The following is a 9,888-nucleotide window of genomic DNA, read 5'->3' on the forward strand; positions in this document are numbered from 1 at the left end:
ACTCTTACCAGGCTATGTTGTTGTAACTGATGTTGCAGATGTTGTTGCAGCTGCTGTTGGTGTTGTTGTTGGAAGAATGCGGCATTGTTGCTGCGCGACAGTCGTTGTTGCTTGGATGATGCATTTGAACTTGATATGTTGGCTGACTGGTTGGGCATAATGATGCGATTATCTGCAATCAATGTCATTGTTATTAGCACGTTGATATTACCAAAATGAACTGGGAAGGAAGCTTCGTTTTCACAATTGGACGCCACAAGAACAACAAAACTAAAATGTCAGCAACAATGCAACAATAATATGGAAATAACAAGAATAAAAAAAAGAAACCGCATACCAAACGCGCTTAACATTTGCTGCTGAAGTTGCATCTGTTGCTGCTGCTGTTGTTGTTGAAGGTGATGATTTCTTTGTTGCTGTCTGCGCTCTTCCGATTGTCTCCTGGCATACATCTTGGCATCCAGACCAATGGGAGGAGTGAGTTGCTGTTGAGGATGTTGTTGTTGAAGCGTCGGTGGCTGCTGTTGTTGTTGCTGGAGATGAGGAGGCAGACCTGCTAGTGAAATGAAATTAATTTAAAGCATTGCACTAAAATCCGTTCAAACAATTTCTCTGCATAAACATTTCAACAGTGTCTTTGTCAAACCTTGAAGAATAAGACAAATATACTGACATCAATCAATCAATTAAGCAATTATAGAAATAATAATAATAAAAATAAATTACAAACAAAACAAATGATCATAACCAGGATGAACATTGAACATGCCATGGTGAATGACATTGGCAGCACTTGCAACTCCAACACCATTCTGCCCATAGCCACAGTTGTCAGTAGGAAGTATAGTGGAGGTCGACGAGGAGGCTGAAGATGAAGATGGATAGTTCCTGTTGAATGGAACGCCATCAACAACGATGCAACCCAACTTCTCAACAACTGATCCAGCAGCAGCATTGTGGTTGAACCTCAGGTCGACTACGTGATGAGGATTAGGCACCTCGCAACGAGTTTTCAGAACTGTTTTCAGTCGATTTGCGACCAGATGGTAAGAATAGAGCAGTTGCATATCGTCGTTGGAGGATAATAAATAGTCAGCAAACAGAAGTCCATGATCCAAACTATCAAACAAACAACTTATTTCAGCTTCCTTCTGCAAAAGTTGTCTCTTTTTTGCCAGACATATTGACTGCAAATCACCAACTAATTGTCGGCATTTGTGATTAATTTGTGATATCAAACCCATTGCAAAAGCTTTAACCTGAATGACGGTTTATGCATGTATTCAGTAGGTAAGGAATATAATAACATCAAGATCATGAAGAAAGAGACCAACCAACCAACCAACCACCCACCTCATTGACAACACAGTTCTCTTTCTGATTGATCTCTTTGTTACGCTTGTCTATAAGATTCTTAGCATTTTCAATGTAGGTCTGCTTCTCCTTAATTTTAATCAGCAGGGACTTCAAAATGTCTTTATAGGATGAGGCTGCCTCCTGAATAATTAGAGCAAACAAATGTTCAGGCGTTATTGATAGATACCAACATTATGTAACGGCACATCAGACAAATTGGTGCATTGGACGTTTTATACTGATGTGCTATTAACTGATAGTTACATAATCTCTTTCACTATGTTAAAGGAGATATGACAAAATAAAATATTAAACTTTTGAAACTAAGCATTTGAAATGTTGTCAAAACATGATAAAAAATGAAGTTGACAGAATGATGAAGGAAAAGAAACGTGGGAGAAGCGTAAGAAACCTGAATGAACTGATACTTGTGGTCCTTGTGTTCAATCAGCTGGCAATCTCTGCATGTCATCTTGTGGCAGGTGCAGCAATACAGTTTCAGTTGTTCCTGAGGGTGAATGTTGCATAGAAATGCGGGATTGATGGACGATGAAGATGACGAAGATGTCTTGCCATCGTAGTTCCCCACACCATTCCTCAATTCTTCTGATCTTGTGGCCAATGCAAGCTCTTTGGCTTCGATTGTGTGGTCTTTGGTTATCTATTCAATATTTAAGTTAGTAATGTGCTTAATTGTTTGCCAAAACTGATAAGAAAAATAAATTTAAAAAAAAATAAAAACTATTGTTGTCATATTCTTTTACTCACGTTCAAACTTGTAATCGTCATCAACTCTTGCATAAATACGAGCATCAGATAAAACAAGCTAAAACTTGAAAAGTCACAAACAGATACTCACAGAAGAAAGTGATAATACCTTCACAAATAATTTAATCATTTAATCATCCTAAAAAAACATTATGGTTTTCAAAAATTTCATTATCAGATATATATATTTATGAAACTAGAGACGTTTCATAATTTTTCAGCAGTAGATCGTACATCATTGTCAAGTTTCATGACAATGATTTATGATCTACCTTTGCAAAAATTTTGTAAAAATCGAAAAATTAAACAGGAAGCTATCTGACGCAGAACATATTGTGATTTTCATGACAATGATTTACAATCGACCTTTGGAAAAATACCTTTTATAGAATGGAACATACCATGAGCAGCAAGTACTGAATTTCATTTGTTTGCATAGTTTGGAGTAGGATACATTCGATACAACATAATTTTAACATATAAAACGTTCTACCAAACTTTCCTAAGGTTGGAAATGCCAACAAGGTTTGTGTGGAGAAAAAGTTCCGGCAAAGTTTTGCTTACCTAGATACATTTTTTAGGAGTAGCTATTCAGTCTGGTAGCCAATGTAGATTTCTAATGTCTATTCACAACATTATATCAAGGAATGTATTATGTTTGACTGTATGATGCAATATATGAACCGTTGTTGCAAGTAATTTATCTATATTAAATGCCTGTATGCGTGTGAGGTCTAAATTAATTTATAATGTATTAGCACTGTGTGTGTGTGAGCGCATCTTTTAGAGATTTATGTCTGTCCCATAGATAGTTTCATAAATCATATTTGTTACATTTCATGTGATAACTTCAGTCATTCTAATTTGTTTTAATTTGAATGTCAGCTCTGGTTATTCAATTAAAATATAAAACACACAAACACATACATACGCAAACAAACACACACACATCTATATTTAAAATGACGAGGGTAGATACATACATTCAGTGGCGGATCAAGTAGGGGACCGCCCCCCCCCAGTTGTGAGTAGTTTTTGATGAAAAATGACGTGATAAGCAAAAATTGTCGTCAATCACAAAATATTTGCCCTCCACCCCGGTGAACAATGAATCCTATTAAATCATTTTCAAAGATCCAAACCGGTTAACGTTTGAAAAATTTAGCCCTCCCCTTCCCAAAAGTTGTTTGATTACAGAGTTGCTTTTTGTTTGTTTTTGCATGGAGAAGCAGCCAAATTATTGCGTGTGATAAAAAAGAACTTGTTAATTATTAATTATAAAGAATTAGTGAAGAAGGTGAGCAGGCCTGCATGAGGCAAGATGCCCTGCTTCTGTTGTTGATGATTGTTTAAATAAAGGACAAACTAATTGCGTAGAATGACAGAATGCCACATAACAAGCAACAAACAATGGATACAAACATATCCTGCACTAAAACATTTTTTAGTAAACATGAAATCACATGAAACGGCATGAAATCACATGAAACGGCATGAAATCAGGCATCCTAATGCAACTATATTGATCCTGTAAAGCTATGCCACGTGGCCTATTATAATGGCTGGTATCATCTCTATTGTTTTGTTATTGTCCAAATTGAAAAAATTTAAAATACAATAAGCACAACTTAATTAATTAACTACAACCAATATTTATTTATTTATTTATTTATTAAAAATATGCGTTTTCAACTCAAAATGTCTCAACAAAATAAAATAAATGGAAATTATGAGTAGGTGGAACAGGTTATTGACCTTGATACCTAATATATAATTCATGTACATCAAATTAGATATTAAAGCGATATTTCATTAAAAGAAATAGGATTTTTTTTAACTAATTATTAAATAATATCAGAGATCATTCACAAATATACATATGAAATATACATACATACATATAAACATATACAAACGCTTGAAAACAAAAACTTCCATAAACATGTAGGGACACAAAAAACAAATACAGGAGGCCTACAAAACACCCATATAAACTCATGTAAATAAACATATATGAACACCATCCCAATCAGGAACTCACGACTACATCCTAATTTTAGACCATTTAACCAACAAATTTTTTTAAAACAAATAAATATGGGTATCAGAGACTGAATTTTGTTCAAACATGCAACAAATTAACACACAAGAATGTTTATTTATAAACAAACCAAGGCACAACATATGCCAATGCGTGTGTATCAGTAGAAGCTAGAAATAGAATTAAGTCGGTTGAAACTCTGATATGATGAATTATGTCTTAAGAAACTCCTGCTCTTGTAGGTAAAACTGAAGCTACAAAATGATGATCAATGAACAAACAGCTCCTTCAGCGTTTGAGGAAGAGACAAATGTAAAATTATTTTGATTTATGATCCAGAAAAAGTGATTAATTGCTGGTAATTACAATTTCATATAGCTAATGGTTGGCAAGTTGTATGGTGATTTTTTGAAAAATTACTTTAAAAAAATATTTTTTTTAAAATCAAAAAGTTAGTAATAAATCAGTAAGCATTAGAAGACTTATCTTATTAATCATAAACTTTAATCATAAATAAAACCTGAAGCCTTTGACTTTAAAAAATCTGTGTAGTGCAGGTGGATGTAAAAAAAATCAATACTAATCCATTACAACACACGTTTAGACGACATTTTCCCCGAGATCGGGGGTTGCCGTTTGGCTACCTATGATGAAACCGAAATACCCCTCGACGCCATTCCATCATAAGTAATTTATTTGGCTAATTTTTACGCAGGACGCCCTTCCTTACGCAACCACAGTTATAAGCGGTGGGCCTAGCCTTTGATGATCCAACATCACTCACAAGGCAGTGAGGGTCAGTTTAATGTCATAACCAGGACATCAATACTAATCCATTGTACTATGTTAATTGACTGTATGTTAAATAGCGCCCTTGTTTTCTGTTTCATTCAACATATTTTTTAAAATCTTGAAAGATGTGAGTAAAGTTAAATTTAAAACAAAAAAAATCAACAGAAAACGCAAAAAAATGCAACATTAAAAATGAGTTAAATATGGGTAAAAATCTGATTCGTCATGCTTATGCTTCAATATTAAATTTTCATATGGTTTTCAACTTGTACTAAATTCGAAAGAAAGAAAATTTGTGAAGTTTTTAGCATATAAAAAAGAAGAAACATAGCTTAAACATAGTCTGGCAAGCCAAAGTTATTTTTGTAATTATAAGTAGTTGATAGGAGTTATTGCAAAGTTAAATGAAATTACTACAAATAATATCTATTTGTTTCATTAGCAACATAACTATCACCAAGGAGACAGATTATCTGAATCTAAACTAATCTGTATTACGTAACTAAATTATAACTAAAATTGAATAAGAATCAAGCGGAATGAAACGATTTTGTTATTTTACCTAAAATAAACAATGTTAGATATGAATTTTAATCCTGCTCAAACAGATAATTTCCTTCTTGTAAAATAAATATTTTAATGAAAAAATAAATAAACAAGAATGTTTGTATAAAAAAAATAAAAGGAAATGTGTAAAATAAAAACAAAAATGAATATAAAAACATGACTTAAGGTAAGTGATGATTCTGAACTTCCACTCCTATACCCATAATCAAGTGGCAGCAAAGGGAAACTTGGTGATGGGAGGTAAGATTGTTGGAATGAGTAGTACTTCAGCATGGCAGATATGTAAATCAATTAAAAGTACAGTTCAGTAATTCTGATGTGTTCTTTGGACACCTTATTTTTACAAGAAAGAATGGTAGGTATCTTATCGTGGAAATGATATCGGTGTACTGATGTGATACTTTGTAATACACGCAATACACGCGTGAATATTCAAACATGAGTGTTCAAACGCTCAAGTGTTTAATAGCTCTTATGTTTGTGATTTATGAGTGAATGTTCATTTGCTTGAGTGTTTAAAAGCTCACCAAGATCTGAGCTCATGAAATGAAGAGAACTTAAGTCCTTACTTACTACATCATGACTTTAGTTAAACTAGGAGTTATAGTTATCAGTTAAATGCTAAATCTAACTTTTTGGGTCATCAGTTTAAAATTTGTTTGACATGTAGAGAAAAAAAAGCTGAAAATGACCAGGCAAGTGTAAAATTTTAGAACAGGTGGACAGGAAAAACATTAGAAAATTTAGAAACGGCTCTTTATAGAACAGAATAAAATAGACCTATTTAAATATACAAAAGTCTGAAAAAGCAAGCACAGTTAGTTCTAAACCCAGGGTGGAAACCACAAAATTGAAACATGCCACAAATCCAGTGAACTAATCTAAAGCGAGGCAAATATTAAGAAGATAATGATAACAAAATTATGATTGGAATTGATATTAGTAAGGAATAAATAGGGTGGCGAATGTAGTACACACTACGTTTATCTGCTGATTATAGCTTTCCAATTAGCCACAAGAGATGAAGATGAATGATGACAAAAAACAGGTGAAGATGAAGATAAAGACTTCAAAGAGGAAATTAACAATTGATTATAATTACAACAATGTAACAGTGTGAGGATGAATTTTATTAGAGTTCCCACATCTGAAAATGTTCTCACATATGTGTGACCATTTGTATTCATACTTCTGTCTCAAAAGCTCATGTACGTTATGTAGAAAAACTTAAGATAGAAAAACGACATAAAAGATAAATTTGAGGCTGAGAGAGTAAGAAAACAAAGAGAGAAAGAGATGTGGAGAAAAATATGAGAAGAAAAAAAATATAAATCAATATTAACGACTCATTTCAGTGAGAAAATAAAACATAGTACAACTCAAAACTCATCATTCATTGTGTGTGGTGATTAATCATGTTAACCTTCAGTGAGTATCCAATCATGACTCAAGTAAATGTGTAACTAGATGATGAATACCAAACAGGATGAAATGATTAATGTGACCTGATGTAATGTGGTTGGTTAGGAGTGGAAAAAACATGTGCATCATATTAATGAAATCATATATCATTCCAGCAGGTTTAAAAATGCAGGTCAAAGTACATGACTCATACACACTTACTCATACACACACACACATACATGACAGAGTTAAAAAGCTGAAAGTACAAACTGTTGACCTGAAAAAGAAATGGACTACTTCAAAATTTTCTAGAAAAGTTCATCAGTGACGTTTGTGGAAAACCTATCATGAGATATCAAGATTTCACATGAGTTTTTGTTTCAACAATTTACTCCACATGCTAGTCACTAGTACGCAGCTGCATCATTCAGCAGTTTCTAGAGGTAAATATTCAAATACCCCACAAATTTCATTAATAAGCGGAATGAATAAAAAATTCAAGTTGTTTCATGCATTTCAGCCACTCAGAAAAGTAACTTGATCTCAGCCACAAACAAATAACAATGCATTTCAACCATCCCACACCTTTTCCTGAAGCAGACATAAAAAAATTATCAGGCTTAGCAACAATATATACATTTACAGGAAAATATATACAGTCTATATATATATATATATTATATATATTATATATATATATATATATATATATATATATATATATATATATAAAGTATACTAGTATATATATATATGCTAGTTCAATATTTACAATGCTAGTTTATATATATTTATATGCTAGTTCATATATATATATATATATATATATATAAGCGTAGGTAGTTGTACATTCATGTTTTTTGCAGTTCACCTGAGTAAAAATTGAAAAATAACTCAATATAAAGACCTTACTATAAGCAACTTAATGGCAACATAATGGCTTGAAGTTCATTTGTACTGAGTGTGTGATATATTCAAAAACTCTTGAATTGGTTTACATCAATACTTGTAAATGTTTGCATAATAGTTGAATGATTTATGCAAATAGCAACACCAGTTGAACTTTGAATGAAAAACTGTTTATAAAAGTTGTAACAAAATAAAGAAGCCCAATCCACCAAATGTGTAATAGTCTATTAAAGAAAATGAGAAAAACAGTGAACCAAAAATTTTCCATTGTTTTATCAATTTCACAAAAGCGTTTGAATCTGTGTGACCTGAAGAAGTGTGTTTAACTGTTGTAAGCATGGAATACTGAAAAAAAAACGTGTGAGAGTGTCTGGATGATGCTGTACTTCTGAGGAGGAAGAAAATAATATCTAGAACTCAATGGAAATGATGAAAGATGACGATTATAAAAAGTTTATGGAAACAATAAGAAGGATGTGTGTGTGCACAGGGAAACAACAACACTAACAACATGTGCCTCAACAACATGTGCAACAACAACAACATGTGCAACAGCAACAACATGTGCAACAGCAACAACATGTGCAACAGCAACAACAACATGTGCAACAGCAACAACACTTGCGTGCATCACTTGCCTCCAAGAAGATAAATTAAAAAAGAGTATTAAATGATTAATTCTAAAAAAAAGTTAAAACAATCATTAAAACACTACAATGTACAATCTAACTTAACAATTGCCCAAAAGTTTTTCTCAACAATTTATTTTAAGAACAATTATGAAAACTGTTATTAAAACAATACAAAGATTATTAAAACAATTAATAAGGTGCAGCCCCACAGACAGTTAAAAGGAAGCAAGCTGTCAATGCATTTGCAAATAAATGAGTGCAAAGTTATTTGTAATATAAAAAAAATTAATTGTTGGTGGTGTAATTGCATGGTTGAATATATGTGTGTTTGTCTGCGTGTTTGTCTGTTTGCAAATCTAATTGAATTAAACTTGTGTGTGTGCATGGGTGTTATATTGTTGTTGAATTTTAATAAATACAATAACATTGTGTGCTCAAGTGAGTCTCTTAAAATATTCAATGTAAATTAATGCAAATCAACTCAATTTCTGATTTTAAACTTTTAAACTGTTTGTCTACCATCACTGATATGCCACCATGCACAGATATCAATAGTTATTCCTACAGTCTTCACGAAGCCACTTCTATTATAAAAACAAAAGTTTTAATGAAAATATGAACAAAATTTCACTCACAATTTCTGCTTCTGCAAAAGCCTATACATATCTAAATTACCAAAAGTACATGAGCAAAAAAAACATCACAGAAAGAAACTTGAATAAACCTTGACTCTCTTGTGTGCCTGAGTGCACTGATCACACAGCCATTCACTGCACTCCACACAGTAAAAGGATGCTGGAATATTTTCATCACAACCGTTGCACAGTTTGTTTTTGTCCAGTTCCACTGATTCATTGCTATTGACGGCCCCAGAGAGAGATGACGAGGAGGAGAGAGAGGGTGGAGGGGTTGGCTTAATTTCGAATAAATTATCCAGCACAGCTGTTATGTGTGTCAATGAGTTGCACATGAAACATTTCAAATGCTGCCCTGAGATTCAAAAAAATATTTATATTTATATAATTATTTATTATAATATTGTATGTAATTACTTGAATAATAATTAAACAATTTATATGAAAATAAAAAAGGTAGCATTTTGTTAGAAGATGATGTGATAAAAACTATTTTCTAAAAAATGTTCACACGCTATAAATACTTATTAAATATAAAGGAAGGTCTGATTCATTGCATTCATTTCTATGCTTGCCATTTTAAATTAGTCTAGCAACTGTCATATAAATATTTACTACAACCATAACATCAAAATTTAAAGAAATTGACATTAATAGGAATGTGACCATATTGTAAACAAATAAGTAACAATTAAAGTTCTTAATTCCAATAGCATTTTATTAGCTGACAAATATTAAAACAATTAAAACCATTTCTTATAAAATTTAGTGTTACAAACAGTGA

The 9,888-nt window shown here is 32.3% G+C and overlaps 1 protein-coding gene across 1 annotated transcript; it reads right to left on the bottom strand.

Moving 5' to 3' along the window:
* Nucleotides 1-995: 995 nt before the first annotated feature.
* On the bottom strand, nucleotides 996-9,325 carry HELRODRAFT_130735 (hypothetical protein; the record flags this gene model as incomplete). The annotated part of the gene is made up of 4 exons (XM_009024438.1): nucleotides 996-1,259; nucleotides 1,354-1,497; nucleotides 1,769-2,017; nucleotides 9,194-9,325. Coding segments are annotated over 4 exons (789 nt in total), but the record flags the coding sequence as incomplete, so codon positions are not given.
* Between the last annotated feature and the right edge of the window lie 563 nt (nucleotides 9,326-9,888).

This window comes from Helobdella robusta (assembly GCF_000326865.2).
Source record: "Helobdella robusta unplaced genomic scaffold HELROscaffold_4, whole genome shotgun sequence".
In the NCBI taxonomy this organism is placed as follows: domain Eukaryota; kingdom Metazoa; phylum Annelida; class Clitellata; order Rhynchobdellida; family Glossiphoniidae; genus Helobdella; species Helobdella robusta.